The sequence below is a fragment of the Gopherus evgoodei genome, chromosome 14, assembly GCF_007399415.2.
Source record: "Gopherus evgoodei ecotype Sinaloan lineage chromosome 14, rGopEvg1_v1.p, whole genome shotgun sequence".
Taxonomy (NCBI): Eukaryota; Metazoa; Chordata; order Testudines; family Testudinidae; genus Gopherus; species Gopherus evgoodei.
Window position 1 is genome coordinate 13,368,281 of NC_044335.1, and position 21,545 is coordinate 13,389,825.

Genomic DNA, 21,545 nt, shown 5'->3' on the forward strand with positions numbered 1-21,545 from the left:
CTGCAGTCCTGGTGACTCACTCCATCTCTGGATAGGAGCCATTCACCAGCTGGGGGTATCCCCCCCAGCTGGTGGCTCCTTCTCCTCCTGACGATTCTGGCCAAAGGTCTCTGTTCTAAGCCAAGCCAGGACCACAGCCTCTCCTGCCCCTTGTGCCCTCCTGTCTCAGGCCTCTCAGCCACATAGGGAGCCCCCTGAAGCCTTGATGTCAGGGCTACCCTACCCCCACTTTATTCCCTACAAATGTGAAAATTAAAATAAAAATAAAAAAAAAACTTAAAAATCAAAATCAATATTGTCGAACTTACAAAAAAAATTGAGTTCTGCTGTGCCTACATGTAATGGTACATTAATTGTTTCGTAACGGGAGTTATGTTTGTACAGTGCATGAGGGATCTTTGCTGCCATCATGTGCTCTGTTCCTGTAAATAATTGTGTACATTTCTAAAAATAGGACATGATCCCACCAAAAGCCATGTACAAACTCCTCTCTCTCTCTCTCCTCCCTGGTTGTCGCCCTTCTGTTTTTTTTTTAAATCCAGTCCTATATTTGTTTTAATCTTTCTGTTCCTTCTGCAGTTATAGGCAAAATTCTAACTGGTGTCTTTCAAGGAACCTACCAGCCTTATTCTTTCGCTCTCCTTTCTTGCATGCAAGTGCCCAAGTAGATCTCCAGGGTAACCAGGGCTGGATTTACACCTTATGCGTCCCTAGGCACAGCATCTTCAGCACACACCCTGCCTACATGTGACCTTTCATTAATTATTATTATTATTATGGAAAACACAAACTTTTAACCCTCTTTTAATTTTCAGGTGCCCCTAGGCACATACCTGCAATGCCTCACTGGAAATCTGGCCCTGAGGGTAATCGCCTTGTTTTGGATATAATTCTATTTTTATTTGATTTATACTGAATTAAAACAACAGTCTTCAGCTCCAGCACACAGCGGTGGCCCTCAGATCTACACCGCTCAAGCCAGTGTTTCATTAAAATAGCATGTCCCCAGAACATGAACAAACTCCCTTCTGGATGGCTGCACTTGGCACACTCCCCATCCTGCATGCCCCCAAGTGTAGAGCAAGGTACATTTTAAATGCAAACCCTCATCTTTACTCTTGCTTGTCTCAATACAGACTAGTCCCAGATCTGCAGCTGCAGATACATGGATCTCCAGCTGGGTGCCATGAGGCTTCTGCACATACAGCAGGCACAACATTGGACTCTGACTAGTCTCAGAAATTAAGTACTACCTCAAAAATCCATGCCTGCTTCATATTTCTTATTTTATACACAAGATTACCCAAGGCCTGAGAGTCTGCAAGAGAAACCACACCTTGAAACAGCCAGGTAGAATATTCCCAAAGACATTAACGAAATTCCAACGTGGAATGAAACTCCTACAGCGCCATATTCTTTAAAAACTTTTTTCAGTTGCTGGGATTTGTTGGGTTTCTTCTCATCTTCATCACTGGGATCCGTGACTTCCTTTTCAGGGGATCTACTTGTGTCCTAGCCGAAAAGAAAACGATGATTTAGAACGAACATTTACGTGACACACAATGTCCAGGTTCCAGTTAATTGTCTCAAGCTACTTGCCGAGAAGCAAAATAAAGCACAGAACTCTATGCCGCGCTGTTCTTGGGTGCTTTGGATAGGGGGGCAAAACAGAGATGCACAGTATTAGGTGCAATTTACCCATGGAAGAGAGTCCACATGAGCCATTAATCCAGGCTTAAGGGATCATTGAGCTCTGCGTGGACCCCAGCACTAGGGCAAGATTTCCTATTACAGAATAATAAATATAGACAATATAATCCCGATCCTAAAAATGACTCTGTTCAGGCAGAGTTCCACCCACACAGTCACTTGTAGGATAGGATCCTTAGTTTGCATGCCAGAATGATTTTGCTTTGTACCTCAATGCTCAGCCTCACAGTGCAGATTAAAGAGCACTGTATTGCCAAAGGCCAAATGATTGGTAACACAGAAAGCACATTTGACACTCCTGGATAAGGTCCAACATTTTAAGCTCTTGTAAATCATGTTCTGTGCATCAGCAACATAGAGAAAGAACCTGGGAATTATTGCTGTAGCTTGGTAGCAATGAGCAGCACTATCCCCTGGCTGTAAAAATGCTGCAGCAGCAGCAAATGCAAATATGCTAGCACTGGTTTGGCAGCCACCGACAGACTTCTGCCATAGCCACTGGGGAACCCATTTCATTTCTTCTTCTGGCATTTCTATAACAGAATAAGGTTTAAAACAGAATTTTTATATTAGAAGTAGGTTTCAAAGCAACCTGGTCCTAACCGTGCAGGTAGAGCCTCAGGTACTAGATCTGACACAGTCTTGGACATTATCTTGTCTTAACCCCAGAGGAAATGTTGGCCAAGACAAGAGGGAAACCCTTGGGACCTCTCACTTATTACTGGACAACAGAATGGACATAAGGGTTCCCTCTTCTTCAATTTACTTAATAGTAGTGGTGGCATTCTGACAGCCACTGAGACTGAAGCCCCCTGTTTATTTACAGGGGAGGCAGTGCCACTAGATACTTCCCACTAGTCAATGTGCCTCAAACCTTGACCTGGACAGAAGAGAGACTATTTCAGTTTCCTTTGCCCATTCAGTCTTTTGACTCTCTCAGCCTGCCAATAAGTAGGCCCAGTTAAGCTCCATATTATATATGCTTTCAATTTACAGTGCTAAAGGGCATCTCAGGCAGTCATCACACAACCAGGAGAGGATTCTCCGGAACTCCAGGCTCATTATATCAAAGCCAGCTCTGCAAAATGAAATCTGAGCTATGTAGCCTGTTCTTGTCACCCAAGCTGTTTCCATTTCTTTCAATTTCGCTCTCACTGATCTAGGGCACTAGACTAAAATGCATTGAGGCAGCTTCTGAATCTGTATTGGCAGTAAGGCAAGAGATTAAGCCAATACCACGTTAGCAGCTGTTTATTATGACTACCCGGTGTGATCACGCCCCCTGTATCTACTTGCTGAGTAAAGAAAGCTGAATTATTTTCTATAATATCTCTGTAGAAAGTCTGTTTTTCTAGGATCCAGGGAGTCCTGTAATGCCAGAAATCAACCCACCAGAATATTAAGGTGCTCATCCTGTTTAAGAATTCAACAGTGACTGAAAGCAACCAAAAGCACAGACTTGGCCACAATCTTGGAGCTGAATCCCTTTGCCCATATACATCTGGTTGATGAACTGGGGCCTCAATGAGGGCAGATCCATATTAATGAAATTTTATTTTTAGATTATTGTTTTGAGAGAATGGAAATGCAGTGTTTACTTGTAGAACCAGTCCTGCAGAAATGCAATGAAAGAAAATATATTTTAGTTTAGAAAACCCCACAACATATTAGAGAGACTACTTTGAATTGCGAGCATCTGTAGTTATATGACGTTCTTTTGCAATACCAACAGGACTATCTCCCCCTAAAAAAAAAATCTAACTATTAAGAATAAAAAATTAGTATAGGTCACAGAAGGATCTCATACAAGAGCATTTTATCTAATTAAAAAAAACACACGTGGATAATAGTGTGCAGACAGTGGGTGGCCTGACACAGAAGGGAAAGATGCTCATGTCAAGAGCTCTAAGTGATACACATTCAATTCTCCTCACGGCATTGCTCTCTTCAGCATTTCTAGTGAAAACAGTATCATTACTTCCATCATAATTTGCTATTTTTCAGAGGTACTGTACTCTGGAATTCCCATTGATCTTAATGGGCACTAGCTGATGCAAAGCACCCCTGAAAAACAAAAGAGACGTGCTTTTTATGGTTTTACTTGGCCATAAAAATTAACCTGGAGCTGAACCTTCACATTTAGAAATTCTGGCACAAACAAGTTTAAAAACAACCTCCCCCCAAAAAGAGAAAGAAACAAAAATCCAAAACACCCACATACAGTTCAGCCAAGTTATGGAATGTTAAAATATTACACATTTTGTTCTAACGGACTCACGTTGCATTTCTAACCAAGATCACTCCTTTTTTTTTTTTTTAAAGTTACATGTATTGAATAGTGAAAATACATGTGCAGATAACTAAGGACACTTCCACACTCTGTCTTTGAATTGAAATAGGGAAGAGGATAAAAGAGGTAAGATAGACCATTAGTCCCCTACCCCCCTATATTTTTAAGTGTCCTGCCCAGTGTAGTTTTAAGTGTCCCAAGTGACCGGGCCTCTACCACATATCCTGGGAAACTATTCTGCAGGCTAATAGGTATTGCTGCCTGGAACATTCAACTTAAACTTTCCCACTGAATTTCATCCCTTTTCTCTTGTTTCTTAACTGTCACTTTGGAAAACCTGGGTACTTGAGATCTTCTATAAAATTCAAAATATGCAGTTCGCACAGGGCAGAAAGTGAGACTCCTGTATTTTTTGAGAATATGATGCACACACACACACATTACAAGTACTAGAACTATTTCCTCTATTTTAACACTTTCTGTTCTTAAAACCGATCCAAAGAAACTGCAGCAGCTTGAAAACAAGTAATGTTTCTGGCCACTGTGTGGAGAGGACATTATATTTAAAAAAAGTAGCTGTTTTACTGTCTGTTAAAACTGTGTCCAGTCTGTCCAAATTGGCATTAGCTATTACAACAACATAATGAGAAAGATTTCAAAGAACAAACAACTTCCTATGGGATGGAATAAGAATATTTCCCTCCCTCTGTACCCTGCTGTGAGACCACCTCCCCAATGGCGACTCCTTGGCATCTTTATTCCCTCGATAAATCTTGATGCTAACGTAGAAAATTAACCCATTTTGGACGGAAACACTGCAGGACCTGAGAATTTTTGTCGCACAGATTAGGTCCTTACAGTTAGCGGACCTTTTCCTCTCAGTGGGACAGCGCTTCCCACTCCAGACCCCATGCATGATTCAGCTTCATAAGACACAAGTGGACTGTGTGGAATGGGAGGAAGCCTAGGGCGGTATCGGTATGTGCCAAAATCGACCGGGATACACGGACAATACAGAGCAGCAAAACTAAACCCATTTAGCAAGTTGCCGCTGACTCAGCCTCACCCACCTTCCCGGAGCTCCCGCTGCTGGGGAAGTTGCTGGCAGTTGCTTGCAGAGTTATCTGGGGCTGCAGATGGCTGGACTCGGCGTCCTTTTGCACCTGCTGTTTGTAGCCGAAGTCCTTGTGGTGGGGCAGATAACCCGCCTTAGCCGCGCTGCAGCCGGCCCGGCGGCTAGGATCGGCTGGGGCAAGCAGCGCAGCAGCGGGCAGGAGGCGGAGGGGGCTTTGCAGGCGCAGGACCCCCAAGGCGAGCCAGCTGCACCCCTGTCGGAAGCTGGGTCGATGCTGCCTCTTGTGCGGAGCCTCTCTAGCTTCGCCTCCAGCGGGGACAGCCTGCACCTGGCTGCCTAGGAACGGCGGGGCCCCCGCTGCTGCTCCGGGGCTGCTCCCGCCGCCGCTGCCCACCTTGCTCCGGACGATGCGCGCGGCAGCTTGGAGCAGCACCCCAGAGCCCAGCGAGCGCTGCGCCGCAGGAGGGCCCAGGTGCACCAGCCAGAGCATTGCTAGAACAGGGCCCCTTGGCCCGCGAGCCCGGCAAGGGATGGAGCCCGGGCCCGCAGAGACTAACAGCCACCCCCGCCAACCCAGGCACCCTCCTCCTTAAAGAGACAGCGCCCCTGCCCAGCGAGCAGGACGGCAGCCCAGTTTGGAGCAGCCTCCTCCCCGGACCCTGGCGGGGAGGGAGAAGCCAGGTCCCCTCCCCCGCAGGTCGTCCTCAGTAGAGCCAGGCCTGCCCGTCGCGTCTTTGCACCACTTCAGCCCCCAGGGTACGCGCTGCAGATGGGGGAGGGTTCAGCCCGAGACTGGGGCGGACGGGCCATGAGGCGTGGGGCCAGCGCAGCCCCGGCTCATGCAAGTGTAGGAGGGGGCGCTGAGTCAGCAGTTCAGGGTAAAAGGCAGAGGGGGCCAGTGAACTGAGCAGAGAGACAGCTAACAGGCTAGCTGGGTGGAGAAGACTCCTCCTGTCCTCCCAACTGCTAAGACTATATAAGCTGCCAGGAAGGAAAGGCTGGGGAGGAGAGTAGAAAGTCTGGAGGAAGGCAGGACTAGCTGCTAGTAATTAAACTGTACCCTTCCCCGGAAGCAAGCTGGGGGGAAGCTAGTCAATATGGTGTGCAAATAACACGCTAGGCTCTCTGGCACAGTGGGGGGTGGCTTCGAATGCCAGCAGTTGTGGTGGCCAGGCTAGAAAAGGCTCCCAGGGCCAGGGATTCCATGCCAGCACGTCTAATGGCTGCAGGAGTGCAGAGGGAAGCCCGCAGGGTCTGGGGCCAGTCTACAGCCCTCCCTTAATTCCCAGCACGAAGCCCTGTTGTTTGGGATGGTGCATGTGTGTGACTCTCACCTTAAATGCAAACCTGTGAATTTAAGCATCACCGAGTTTGGCAAAGAACATGGGAATAGCCTTATTGGGTCAGACTAATGATTCATCCAGCCCAGTATCCTGTCCTCCAACAATGGCCAGTGCCAGATGATTCAGAGGGAATGAACAGGGCATGGTTAAGGACTCATCATAAAAGGTCAGTTGCAAAGGGACAAAAACTGGCTTGTGCCCTTTTTAGCTTTTTTGTGAGCTAGAAAGAAGTCCTTAAAAATATCTGCCTTACCAAAAAAAGGAGTGGAAGAGAAGGTTATGGAGAAGGAGTGTTGCTTGTTTTCACATTGGAAATGTAGGTGGACGAGTTAATGGCAGCTGGAAATCTAGTGAATTTATGACAGTGCCACATACTGCCATATGCATCTGATGAAGTGGGTATTCACCCATGAAAGCTCATGCTCCAATACGTCTGTTAGTCTGTAAGGTGCCACAGGACTCTTTGTTGCTTTTTATATGAGCATTTGACAGTGAAAAGGCTCATGCAGGAGTGCAAGAGGCAGAAATTTCACAGCGGCTGGCCGTAGACTGTGGAACTCATTCCCACAGGAGACTAAGAATGACCTCACTTTCAGAGCTAAGGCCTCTGAGAGTGGCCTTCCATTTTAGTTTTCTTTACATATACACGGAACCACTCATTGACGTACACAAGGAAACATACATTTAAAAAAAAAATCCTTTAGAACCTTATTGAGCTATTTGTCCTGCCACCAGACAGGAGGGAAGGAAGAAAGAAGGAAATATTGTTTTTGTCATGTCTATATTTAAATACCTGGGAGGTACAGATGGATATGTACCTAGGTGAACAGGTAGATAGAATGCTCCTGCTCATTCATTTCTGGCATGAGATGTCACAGTACACGTTTATCATCAGGATTAATTATTTGCATTGTGGTAGCATCTGGGGCCCAGTGATGGGCCACAACCCCATTGTGCTAAGTGCAGAATAAAAAGATGGTCCCTGCTCCAAACAGCTCACAACATCTTTGAGATGCCAATTGTCCCCTCTCCCATGAAAAAGCAGGGAAAATTGACTGTTAATTCTAAGCTATAAATATAACAAGGAAAACAGGAAGTAAAAATACCATCTAGGTGTTACATAGCTCAGGTGAAACCTTAGGTCCTGATCCAGCAAGTTATTCTCTACATGTGGAGGCCAGTGCCTGTGTAGAGTTCCATTATCTTCAGTAGGACTCACTCTGCATAAAGGGGTGTACAAGGTGTGCATAGTGGGGGTCTGCCCATATGGAGTAATTTGCAGGATCAATGCCTAATCTTCTATGATTTTTAACTGTGCAATCTTCACATTATTGAATATAGTTCAGAGCTGGGCTTTTACACAGCAACTTTCACCTTAGAGTCCTTCATAAACAGAAATCACTTCACACTTTGCTCAAATGAATCTACTGCTGGGGTAGAAGTGGCTTCCAAATGGCACACACAATGCTGCTCCAAAGTTGGGGAGGGGAAATCTTTGCATCACCATAATTGTATGGAAACACTTAATGAACCTAAATTTAAATTCTAAGTTGTGACTTAGAAAGGTTTTTCTTCTCCCCGTTCCCTAATGACCCAACCTTTCTTCCCTATGTGTGTTATTAGTTCTGTAGTGCTGTATGCATACACAGCCCTGTACAAAAGGAGAACCGTGTCAAATACATAGGAGGTTTCCTGCCCGGAAAGGCTTGTAGTGTAGGAACACATGCTGGAACTGCACAGGACAACAAAGAATGCTACAATGCAGAAACAGCATGGTGGGTGGCCATTATCAGTAGGATGCGTCACAGAGCAGATGGGTTTTGCAGAGTCTTTTGAAAGAAGAAAGTAGGAGAGCTTTGCATATATTAAATGAGCATCTGTTCCAAACATAATGGGCAGCAAACACTGTACAAGCATATTAGTCCTTGCTCCATAAATCCAGTCCCTTTCTGAGAGCTTGGAATATGGATAGTTTCCAAGACCACAACTGTTTATTCTACCAGGTGTTTCTATTACTGCTTCAAGACATTTGCACATTTGTTTCCTTTGCCTATCTACATAGGAGCATTTACTATGCTGGGGGACAGAGTTATTAACGTGGTAGTGCCAGGACCATTTGGCCTTACCAATGTGAACATAACCACCTCATATTATAATAATGCCACTGAACTATGGCACAGCCCTGCAAATACCAGAGGCCTGTTTCTTACTTCTCATTAACACTATACTGAGAAGTAAGTCTGTTGAAGACAATGACATTTCATAGGCATAACCAAAATCAGCATAGAGCCCCTGGTCTTACAGGTTTGATGTGCTCCATACAGGCCAGGCCAAACCACAGCACTACCATAGACTATCCAATCTAATCTTTTCTAATGATCAATCTATCCATCCCCATACATGTTCATCTATCTATGGTATTTTTATAGGACCTGTTACCAGATGATCTACATGGATCCTATCTGTGATAGAAAAGTTACAAGAGGAACCTTGTGAAGGTAGAACCTTGCATTTTCTTTAATCCAGTATTAAAACAATCACCTGTTTCTAATGTTTTGGTGGTTACAGAAATTACATAAAGGGTCATTTTATAGTTAAACTACTGAATTTGTGATGTCGAAAACTTTTCAGCTGACTAATCGGTGCTCAGACCCTCCTCTGGGGAATTTGTTGCCATTATAGAAAAGGTACATTACATGTACATGTTATACTGATTGTGCCCTATAACAATGAGAGCCTTAGTTAAGGCTGCCATATACAGTGCATATAAAGGAAAAAGCCATCAGACATGTTATTGTGCTATGCAGCAACCTGCCACCAGATTGGGAATGGACACCTAAGACAAGTTGTTGCACCTCCAAACACAGTGTACAGTCTTATCCTGGGTGGCTCGTACTTATAGCTGACGGATACCTGAGAGATCAGCTTCACTTTTACACTTTGGCAACACTTCTATAATTTGTCATGCCAATAAAGTTTGAGTGAATTGAAACTGAACAATACACTGAAGAAACAAGCATCCTCTTGAGTTTGATGCATTCACTTCTACTAAAGTGCTGCTGTTTCAGAGCAGTGCCCAATATAATCAGAGGAAGGAGCGTTGATTTGTAGGTGACAGTGGCCACATATTGGTTGACAGTGTGAATGGCAAAAGGCACGCACTGCCTTCTTTGTGAGCTCAAGCAAGCTCCAGTCACAGCTGGCTTAGGAACAGGAGACAAGACCCTGGCTCCTCCAGTGGTAATTGAATGAAACAAGGCACTCGCTGCTCACAGGTATGATCCCAGACTATGACACTTTGGGGACTATGACACTTCAGGGACAAGTGACTGAGGTCAAGGATCAAATGTGGAATTGCAGTGTGGCCATCTGGAACATTAACCACAGGATCAGGCTGATCTTTCTCTGCATAAAATAAAATAATTGGTGAGCCATTTTGCATAGACATTTCCAGGCAGGGAGCAATCCAAGTACAAAATTAGAAACAAACAATAACAGCAAACATGGAAAAAGAAACAAACATCCCAACTTCACATACCATAAAGCCAAAGAGAGCACACAAGTGCCAAGAGAAGAGATATTTGCTCCAGCCCTCTGGGCGTAATGGACCAAGAACATAGGAGGAGACACACCTGTCAGAGCCAGATTAAGAATACATGCCCACTGCTAGGATTTGCAGGGCCTGGTATAAATTCACACATGCAGCACCCATTCCTCTCCCACCTATGACTGCAATCTCCTTCCTTCATGTTGTCACAACCTAGCCTCACCTCTTTACAAACTCCTATGGCCTCAAGTAACTAACCCATACACCTGGGAATACCTGAAATCCTAATAGTGGAGCTGAAAAATTTGTACCATGCGAGGAGGTAAGGAGGACAGTTAGGGGATTCATTCCCTGCTGTGCTTCTTTCAGGGGTGAAAGTAACTTAAAGGACTTACTGGTAGTCCAGAGTCTTGCGGTGGGGGAGGGCCCTCAACTGGAAGAGGTGTGGCCTTTAAATCCTGGGGCTTTTAAATCAGGATTTAAAGGGCTCAGGGATTCGGCTGAAGCTAGGAGCTAGGCCTTTTAAATTAACCCCAGAGCTACCAGCTGCAGAGGTGGCTGGGAGCCTTGGGGTTTGGGCAGGGGTGAAAGTAATTTACATTTCTTACCCATATGGTCCAATCGCAAGCAACCCACCCACTTCTCCTACGTACTTCATGGATCCCTCCCATTGCATGACATAGATAGAGAAAATAAAGCTACTATTACTACTACCAGCACTGTCTGTAATAAAACTTTACTATTGGAATAAGCCTGAAAAAGTGAAAACTCACTGTCACTTTGATGAGCCATGGAGAATGGGGTGAGCATGGTGAGCACTGGAATGTGGGATGGTGCCCAGGCTTGCAGGACAGTTGTGTATGTCATGTCAGGGTACTGGGAGAACAAGGCTGTTTGCAGCCCTTTTGGTTGCATAGGATTAATATTGCCAATGTTGTGGCTGTTACCTAGCCTACATCAGGAGTATGTGTTAGTGTTCTGCAGTTTTAGCATCTGAATCATCTGGTTTGATGTCCCTCTGGAATGCAGGGCACATTGGGTCATAGCCACCAAAGACAAGTTGTCTTTGGTGCAAAACACCCAGGATTTAACTTTCAAAGTTAATCCTGGGGCACCAATCAGGAAAATGTTCTGTGAAGCAGGCTTTCCAGCCTCTAAACACTAAGTGTGCTGTATCACATCTCATTAATATTTCAGCTTTGGTTTGCTTTTACTTTAGTCCCTTGTGTTAAAAGACCCTCCTTGAACTTCTAAAATATTGACTAGCTGTTAGTATTACAGGTCCCATGAGGGAAAGATGAAATTTTATCCACTGCAGTGATTGTGATATCTACTCAATATTAATGAGAAGCACTTGCTTCTCTGGTTTCTGTATTCCTTTACCTCATGTAGAGGATGTAGCATGTTCAGCTTCCGTATAAACATAAGTTAGTGCTTACATCTCTGTTAGCTTTGTAACACTTTTGGTGTCAGCATTTCTCAGGGTCATCATGAGGACAGATGTAGGTAATTTCCATTTCTCCAGATTACCAAAAGATCTCAGATTTGACCTTTTGCCTCAGCGTAATAAACATGGGCTTTCCTAATATAACCATTCCTCAAACAGGCACCAGCAAGCACAAGGTTGTCTTATATTTCTGTATGTCTCTCTCTGTAACCTTTCCCTTCCCCAGCCAAGGTACTTTACATACACATACTGTAACTATACCAAAAATATACTAGTTACTATTTATATACAAACATAAAGCAAACTGGAGTAGTTGCTAAATAAATGTAACCAGATTTTTAACATTTTGCATTTTTGCATTAGTATTTTTGCTGATAAAAACATCAACAGCCCCTCAAAATTGTCATAAGGTATCAGTTGTGATTAAAATTTAAGTGCTTTATAAACTAGTTTTAATGGGCTAATTTTCTGTTTTTAAACTAAGTATTTATTTTTTAAAAAAGTTACACACATACCTAAAAAAATACATGTTCATCTGTGGTTGACAGAAAGACTACGCCCCTGCTTTGTGCTCAGCCATAAAACAAGAATGTGCAGCTCTTGCAGTGGATATGACTTTTAAGAAGTGCTGCAGTATGATGACACAGTGCCACACTTTAAAAATTATCTACGATTTTGCACTAGCAGTTTCTGTGGCTGCAGTCAGCTGCTGGCACAGATTCAGTCTTTTTTACATATACTTGATTTATGGGATTTATGGCTTCAAATGTCTTCTCTTGTGGCGTTATTTAGTTAACATCTTTTCTAGAGGGCAAAAGGGCATAAAACCCGATAATATTGTTGCTATTGTTTAAAAAGACAAACTAGGCACATCCCATCCATAGAGACAATAATAAAATGTAAGGGATATCAAATGACTCCTAGGTTTGAGAACCTGTATATGGCAGTGTATGGCTTTTGCTCTTGTTTGTTGATGCTGCAGGTGTGAGTGCGTGTATGCAGAAGTCTTAGGTCTGGTCATTAAGTGAAGAGGGAAGTGGACAAGGCCTCTCACATTTTACTTTGCACAAGGCTGTACTAAGCTCAGGCCAAGATCCCACTGAGCTCCAAGTCGGCATGGGGGTCGCAGGCTGAGCTCAGGGCTGCCCTGGATTTTTGTAGCCCCTCCCACTGTTACGGTTTGATCCTACCTGGTGTTCAATGAGTGCTTCCTAATAGGTGTGAGCATGCTCAACTGCCATTAAAGTCAATCGGACTTGAGGGCACTCAGCTCCTTGCAGGATTATTGAGTCCTCAACTACATTGTTCACAGTCATCAAAGCCATTTTTAAATCATCAGTCTTATTTTTTTTTTTTTTAAATCTTTTAAATGTAGATATTATTTTCAAATTTTGTTTCTTATTAAATGAAATATCCTTTGCCCAGATCTGCCTTGGGTTGGGTTTTTCTACTCCAGACTTTACTGAAAGATCAGAATAATCCCTAAACATCGCCTTTGACATTGATTGTCCATTCGCAATCATCAGCCCTCCCTTTACATCCTCCATCTCTAGGTGTTAGTGTGTAAGGCACACTTTTTCTCCCTAGGTTTCCAGCACTAGAGCTTGTTAGTCTATGAATGCCATCTGGTGACTGAATGTTGCATGTGCATGCTAATGAGTCCTAACAGAAGCCTTGACTCTATTTCTGTCCTAAACCTTATGATTTGTGGGCCCCTAACCAGCAGAGGTGCTAACTGTTACAAGTATATTAGGATCTGAGTTGCCTCCCTTAATCCCTCTGCCAGGAAGTACACAGGACTTGACTATGTGTTGCCAAGTCTATTCAAGACTGTGGAGCCCTGAGTGGAAATTTGTGTTATCAGTTGCCAAGACTGGCCCTGTCTATGCCTCCTGTTTCTACCACTAAAAACTAGCTCATTTCTCTAAAGTGAAATATTAGCTAGTTTCTCTAGTAAACTCAGCCATGACACAGAAATGATGTGAGTTGGACCACATTTTTAATAGTGATTTCTGATTTTGAGTGCCTCCATTTTTGGACACCTTTTTTCCTAGGTGCAGAGAACTCACAGCTCCCCTTGGCTTCCACTGGAGTTGTTGGTGCTCAGCAGTTCTGGGAATAATGCCCAAGATATCTCAAGATGGAGATCCAAAAATCCAAACACCCCCAATTTCTGTCTACTTTTGAAAACTTCAGCCTCAGTGACTTGCCAGGCACTTTATTTAACTGCTGCATTCACCTTCTATCTATAATAATTCTTGTTTGCCTAGATTGAATGTAGCCATTGTGGTTTCTAAACTGTAGTTGCTGTTGTTTTAGGGTTACTACACTTTGTCCTTGGTAGTTTTAATCTTTGAGCAGCCAGATGGCTGCTCTCATTTTATGTCATGACACTATTATAACTATTATTACACTGTTATTATTGATCATCATAATCAAAAATAAAGGAAGTAATTACAATATGCAATTAAAGTATATTGAAGACCAGGGGTGAAATCCTGGCCTCACTGAAGTCAATGGGAGTTTTGCTATTAATTTCAGTGGGGCCAGGATTTCAGTGTTATGATTGTTCTCATTTAGATGGACTCAGAAATATTCTTCTTGCTTGTACTGGTGGAATAAATTTATAATCAAGTATTTAATCAAGTCAAGTAATATAAGATTATCTTTAACAAGATCCTTTCCTTTCATTCCTGCTGGCAATCTTAGCACTTATAAGTTTTTAATGCAAAAGTTATCTAAAAATGTTGTGTATTCTTTTGAATCAGTGAATTTGAAAAAAAATAGACATCTTCCTCCATTTGAAGTGTTTCTTGTTCGTTAGTTACAGTTCATAATTTAACTTGAACATTTTCTTCCTGTTCCTCAGTTTTAATGATTTAGTGAGAATGAACACTTAATTCATCCACATTCATTTTGGTAGCCCCTAAAATAACTTCCAAAGATGGTTCAGATTTTTAATCACTGTTCACAATATCCCTAGTCAAAGTAGTGGTGTTTTGAGAATGAGGAAAGCTTACTATTTTTTTTTTAAATTTCATAAAAATGCATGGTAGCAAATTGAATTTACATTTTACAACATTTTTGTGTCTGTTCGTAATGCAGGGATTGAGAAGCCGATCAGTCCAACATATGATGCTCTTTAATGGGGAAATGAGTGAGACAGATCTTGCAAATGAGTGGGAGGTGATTGCATCTGCATGTCTGAGGCTGGATAATTTCATATTAGTATTCATATGTCATTAATGTAATGAGGAAAGCCAGGAGCTGATCATGAACCTCATTCAGAAAAGGAACTAGGATGGATTTTCTATAGAAATTAGGGGTCAGGATATTTTTAAAGTAGAAGGAGAAATTGTTAAATGCTTTAACATAGTGTTTTTTTCACATCAGGAGACACAAGTTCCATGACTTAGGTCATAAAGAAAATGAGAGAGTGAGTGTAGCAAGCACATTGGGAAGATTAACATAGTCCCTGTTGCTAAGGTAACATGCATGAAGAGAATCTACCTCTGTGCAGCATAATTATCAGCACAAGGTCTAAGAACCACTTAGGTCCCACTTACATCCTATTCTGACGGTCTGGGTGCTTGGGCCTATGTACTGGCCCTCTGCCCAGAGGTGAATTATGCCCTCTGAGCAGAGCTGCTGCTTTGTCCATTGTTCCCATTGTATTGTGTTGGAAAGGGTGGGTAAAGCGAGATGAAACTAAGAAAAAAATAAAACAACTTACTGTACACACAGCAGCCTTCTAGTGGAGGGATGTGCGCAGATGAGCCGGGTATTTCTGTCTGAATAGGGAGTAGTGAGTCCCTGTCATTGAGAAGGAAGCCTAGTTTCTGCTGTGCTCTCATTTGTGTCTTGTTGGTGCAATGCTGAAGAAGAAATTCCAAAATTAATTCCCCTTTCCATCGAAGGGTTCCCCACAGCACTTCTATGCTGTGAGGCTTTTTCATTTTGGAGGGCGTGATGTACAGTCAGTGTGTGTGTGTGTGTGTGTATGTGTGTGTGTCATTTAATGGTTCCTGATAAGTGTAGAATTGGCATTCCCAGGAAGTGCTTTATTTATCCACATACTGGCAGCAGCAGTTCTCCATGTGCCTTACCACTAACCTGGAGGGGAGTTCAGGCTCCATGACCATTAAAACCTTGGCCACTCTCCTGAGAGTGCCAACTGTGGGATTGTTTTATGATGCAGACATTGAACAAAGACCCACCAAACTCATTTCACACAAGCCACTAAAGAAACAATCTGTTGGGATCCACTCAGTCACTATTAATATGGTCTGCATTTGAAGCAATAATCACAAGGTGAGTTACTCTAATATCGCATTGCCAATTCCGAGCCATCCAGTGCCTATACATTCACACTTGATACCTACTGGAAGCAGGTATCTAATTCAGATCTAATTTACTAAAGTATTAGCTCAGTACACAAAGTCACCTTTTTTGATATTCACCAAAACTTTCCCAACACCCATGTTGAAGTTACCCTCTTCACACTGCAGTGAAGTTTGCTGATTCATTCATACAGCTCAGCTCTAACTTGGCCTGCTGGCATTTGGATACAATTTCATCTGACTATTTACTTTGCCATTTGGTTCAGTCTACATCTCAATAAAAAGTGGAGTGAGATGCCCTCTTCAAACTTGTACCTCTGTGGAAAAGCAATGAACAAATTACAGCTAACCTTTCTGAATGGATGAAGTCACCTAGCCCAACCAAACAGTTCCCCTCGATTCACATACGTAACAATGAAAGTGATGCAAAGTAATACTGTTTTGTGAACCTTTTATAGAGTATGTGTTGCTGTTGTGGTCTGATGCATGGCATGTTGTGGCACACAGGGCCAAATTCAGAGGTGTGTCTAAGCTGATTACTCCTGCTGTTTCTGGCCTTCTTAGCATATAATTTACACGATTTTAGATACACATACTTTGACTCAAAGGGCGTCCAGTAGACTCACCGAATTACTGAAGACTCCTTTACTCATGACCTCTGAATTTTTTCTCTCGGTCTACATTGGTATTAGTTACATTTACGTGTTGAAGGGGTAGGAAGAAGTAAATTACATCAGTTTAGATCCTCTTAGGTTTATCTAAGATAACTAACATAATTTAGCTCTGTGAGAATTTAGGAAAACCAGATGAGAAGTAATCTAATTATATATGTTTTTAAAATAAGAATTTCACCAACTCCAAGTTACTTTCACAGAGTGGGAAGGCAATTGTCTCTGCCCATTAAACTCCATGTGAATAATTAACCACTGTTCTTCTGTTCCTATAATCTGTGGTTCAGATACAGATTTCCTGCCTGTTACAACCTGCTGGTGCAACTGTAAGACAGATGTCAAGGCATTTATGCAAAACAGGTAACACTCAAAGCCAGACTTTCTCTCCTCCACCACACAGTGTGTAATAGTATAATGAGGGTCTGGTCAAGCTATTTACAATGTGTGGTCTTCCCCCTGCGGTGTGCTCAGAGCAGCGGGTGTAAACGGCTGAATATTATCAATATTTGTACTTAGCCGGTCAGCCCTCTAATTAGCTTAAATGTTGAGGTCAGTGAAATTGCTCTCACAGTTTTCAGACAGGCGATCCAGCCACTTTGTAGCATATCACTTAAAGCTGTGCTGACAGTAAATAGCACGGCCAAATGAGTACTCTTCTGTCCATGCCCATGCATTGATTTTTGAGCACAGTTTGCAGCTTTTAGATACGCACCTGTATCTGAAAGCAGCTCTGTATGTTATGGGCCATCAGGGAAGAATCCTGCCATGACCTTCCCTCTAGTTCTTTAGGATTCAATTCAGAAAATTATAGTAAAAGATGACAAAACATTTTAACACTTTTCCCCCATCCACCTTCAAACGTGGGATTGTTCCTTATTAAATACAAATAATAAATATTATAATATTTATATATCACATTTCATCAGAGGATCTCAAAGTGCTTCAGAAATGTTAATTAAGCTTCATAATGTCCACCCCATGAGGTGGATACTGTAGGTAATTATCATATCTAAAATGTACAAATGGTGAAACAGAGGCAGAGAGAAGTTAATGATTTGAGCTTGCTCACAGGGGCAGAAATCCAGAGTCCTAGCTTCCATTCCCCATGTTGTTAGGACTCATTAAAAAAGGGATAGAGAATAAGACAGAGAATATCTTACTGCCCTTATATAAATCCATGGTTCTCCCACATCTTGAATACTGCATACAGATGTGGTCTCCCCATCTCAAAAAAGATACACTGGCATTAGAAAAAGTTCAGAGAAGGGCAGCTAAAATGATTAGGGGTTTGGAATGGGTCCCATATGAGGAGAGATTAAAGAGGCTAGGACATTTCAGCTTGGAAAAGAGGAGACTAAGGGGGGATATGATAGGGGTATATAAAATCATGAGTGGTATGGAGAAAGTGAATAAGGAAAAGTCATTTACTTGTTCCCATAATATAAGAACTAGGGGGCACCAAATGAAATTGAAGGGCAGCAGATTTAAAACAAATAAAAGGAAGTTCTTGTTCACACAGCGCACAGTCAACCTGCGGAACTCCTTGCCTGAGGAGGTTGTGAAGACTAGTACTCTAACAGGGTTTAAAAGAGAACTAGATAAATTCATGGAGGTTAAGTCTATTAATGACTATTAGCCAGGATGGATAAGGAATGGTGTCCCTAGCCTCTGTTTGTCAGAGAGTGGAGATGGATGGCAGGAGAAAGATCACTTGATCATTACCTGTTAGGTTCACTCCTTCTGGGGCACCTGGCATTGGCCACTGTCAGTAGACAGGATACTGGGCTGGATGGACCTTTGGTCTGACCCAGTATGGCCATTCTTATGTTCTCTCCTTGCCTCTTTACTTCAAAGTATCTAAAATAGTTTCCCATTTAGGACAGCATGTGTTACTGAACTGATTGAGATAACAGAGTAACTTATACACAACAGTGAGCATTTCAGAGTCAAATCTCAATGAACTGCCTGGATTAATTCATTGTTATATTTCAGCTTGGTTAGCACTGCACTATTGTGTTAATGATTCTGGAGTTCAGGACACGGGAGCAAGTTAAGTGTCTTAAGATAAAGCCAGTCACGAGCTCCTGTTTTCATGTGGTGCTCCTGTTGGCTAGGCGGATTTATCATAGAGGCCAACCATAGAGGGATGAACTACAAGACCAAGGAGGTCCTTTCTATCCCTGTAGTATAAGATGCCACCTTTCTGATGTAGTAGCATTCTGCACTCTCTTTGAACAAGACACAAGGTGCAAAGCAGGGGAGAATCAGGCCCTATGATAAGAGTCATGGAATTTAAGGCCAGAAGGGACCACCAGATCATCTAGTCTGATCTCCTGTATGTTACAGGCTGCCAATACCACTTCAAGGCTCACTAGTGATCATGAAATTCTTTTTTAAAGCTATTGGGTTATAAAAGTTAGAAATGCAGAAATCTAGTGTTCTCAACCTTTTTCATACCAAGCACCTATTTCCACACCAGGAGTTTCCAGTCCATTTAGTTGGGATCTAGCCAGGCTCCCAACTAACTCCTATTTAGCAAAATGGGAAAGGCCACTACCCCCAGGGTGGAGGCCACTCATTTAGTCTTTAGATATAAACTATGCGGGATTGGATAGGGTTTTGAGATTTTTGGTCCAGGGGCACAAAGATATTTAGGTGCCTAACTCCCATTGATTTCAGTAGGAGATAGGCGCTTAAATACCTTTGAGTATGTCTACACTTTGAGCTGGGGATGTGATTCTCAGCTCAGGGAGACCTATCCGCACTAGCGCTGATCAAGCTAGCACTCCAAAAGTTGAACGTAGCCACTGCAGCATGAGAACCGCTGCCCTGATAATGTATCTAGCATCTCTGAAGGGTGCACACTTGAGGAAGCTAGCCCCTTTCTGGTGCTTTGGCTGTCATGGCTAGACTATTTTTAGCGCACTAGCTCAATAAGAATTAGCATGAATATGTGTCCTCGAACTGGGAATCACACCCCTTTTCAACCGTTCTTTATGGCTTCCTAAATTAGTTTAAATTACACTGCTCAGTGCTGACATTTTACCAAATTTTTGTATGGACAACTTCCTTTCAAACTGTATGTTGTCTGGAGGTTGGTGGTTGGTTTTTTTTTTTTTGTATTAAATAAGTAAATAGAACCTGATTTTCTTAAATACATCTCCTTCATTTCCCCAGAACTCTTAAATACTTGCTGCTTGAAACCTAGTACACTGAGTTCTCTGGCAGTTTTCATTCACTGTGTAGGAGGCAAAGAGATACATGATGAGAAAGCAAGCAAGTGGTTACTACATTGCCAATCCTTATTCCGGTCCCTTCGTAACACTGTGTTGAGAGAAAGTTCAGATGCCCTTTTAGGGCAGGTTTCCAGCTGGATGCAGGGCTGAAGATGGAACCCCAAATGATGAAGAATTTTATCAGGCAACTCCTACTGAAGTCAATAGTCTGAGTGAAAACTGAGGGCCTAATGCCTTTGGAGACCCCAGAGGAGAAGTTAAATGGAAGTAGGCTGGGAGTCTCCATGAGTTTCTCTTTGTGTAGACTTTTTCTTGATTGCTCCACACAGGGTTCTGGGTTTGCCTTCCAACAGGACAGGCCACAGGACCAGCCATCAGGCCCCTAAGACTCCTGGGGTCTGCCTGGATCTCTGGGGATCAGCAGGAGGTCAGAGCCATCTGTGTGGGGACCAGATATTCTTGTGCCAGACCTGGGTGTCTTTCCTCTCCAGCAAATCGAGTCCAGCAAAATTGCACTGACAAGGCTCCTGCAGCTGGTGTCTGCTCTACTGATCCATTTTTAAGGATATGATAATATGCTCTAATTTAGATCTCAGTGGTGGCACCTCTTGTATCTCTTTATTCAGTCAGAAGTAAAATGCACCCAAAGCTACAAGCATTTTTAAAGGTCACATTATAACTCGAACCTTAATTTTTAAATGTTTTATAAATTATTAATAACTGTTATAAGCATGTTGCAGACATGAGTAACGTATTACAACCCCATTGCTAGAAGATGTCATAGATGATTATAAACTATAGTTATAAGCAGCCTGTAGATTTGTTGGACTTGCTGTTGGACTGATCTGTAACAACTGATTAATCATTTATTAAAACATCTACCAATCAAGTATTAGACATTTACAACCTCTGTAGAAATGGAATGTTCCTATAAAGTGTGACAAGTTTTTATTAATACCATGGTACTTTTTTTTTTTTAAATAAATTGGAGATATACCTACTATCTCCTAGAACTGGAAGGGACCTTGAAAGGTCATTGAGTCCAGCCCCCTGCCTTCACTAGCAGGACCAAGTACTGATTTTTGCCCCAGATTCCTAAGTGGCCCCCTCAAGGACTGAACTCACAATCCTGGTGTCATAAGTGGATAGTTAAGAGTTAATAGAACAGAAGTACTTCATATCTCTTTTGCCTGTAAAGGGTTAACAAGATCAGTGAGCCAGGCTATCACCTGACCAGAGGACCAATCAGGGGGCAGGATACTTTCAAATCTCAAAGGAGAGAAGTTTGTGTGTGTGCTGTTAGTTTTTGGTTGTTGTTCACTCTGGGGGCTCAGAGGGACCAGACGTGCAACCAGGTTTCTCTCCAATCTCTCCAATACAGGCTCTTATAAGTTCAGAATAATAAGTACTAAGTAGATAAGGCGAGTTAGGCTTATGTTTGTTTTCTTTATTTGCAAATGTGTATTTGGCTGGAAGGAGTTCAAATTTGTATTTTGCTGAAAGGATTTTAATTTGTACTTGTATACTTAGGCTGGGAGGGTATTCCCAGTGTCTATAGCTGAAAGACTCTGTAACATATTCCATCTTAAATTTACAAAGATAATTTTTACTGTTTTTTCTTTCTTTAATTAAAAGCTTTTCTTGTTTAAGAACCCTGATTGTTTTTTTTATTCTGGTGTAAGACCCCAGGGGATGGGGTCTCGATTCACCAGGGAATTGGTGGGGAGAAAGCGGGAGAGAGAGGCTAGTTTCTCTCTGTGTTAGGATTACTGTCTCTCTCAGGGAGAGCCTGGGAGGGGGAGAGAGAAGGAGGGGGGGAAGGTGCATTTTCCTCTCTGTTTTAAGATTCAAGGAGTTTGAATCACAGTGATCTTCCAGGGTAACCC

At 42.6% G+C, this 21,545-nt stretch overlaps 1 protein-coding gene and 1 long non-coding RNA gene across 5 annotated transcripts in view; one reads left to right on the top strand and one right to left on the bottom strand.

Moving 5' to 3' along the window:
- Positions 1-5,805, bottom strand: part of FAM210B (family with sequence similarity 210 member B) — a 21,721-nt gene extending 15,916 nt beyond the window's left edge. For both annotated transcript variants that reach the window (XR_003996509.1, XM_030533277.1), the window contains exons 1-2: positions 5,071-5,805; positions 1,337-1,512 (exon numbers count right to left, since the gene is read on the bottom strand). Coding sequence is in view for 1 of the 2 variants with exons in the window: in XM_030533277.1 (XP_030389137.1) it covers positions 1,337-1,512; positions 5,071-5,565 (671 nt within the window). In the remaining variant the exon portion in view is untranslated. The remainder of the gene's footprint in view (positions 1-1,336; positions 1,513-5,070) is intronic.
- Positions 4,213-16,781, top strand: LOC115635054. 3 transcript variants are annotated; one of them, XR_003996512.1, is made up of 3 exons: positions 4,213-4,978; positions 8,848-8,916; positions 13,467-14,128. It is a non-coding gene; the product is annotated as an uncharacterized LOC115635054 (long non-coding RNA). The 3 variants fall into 3 exon arrangements; XR_003996510.1 differs by lacking the exons at positions 4,213-4,978; positions 13,467-14,128 and adding exons at positions 5,746-5,831; positions 16,711-16,781; XR_003996511.1 differs by lacking the exon at positions 4,213-4,978 and adding an exon at positions 5,746-5,831.
- Positions 16,782-21,545: the final 4,764 nt, after the last annotated feature.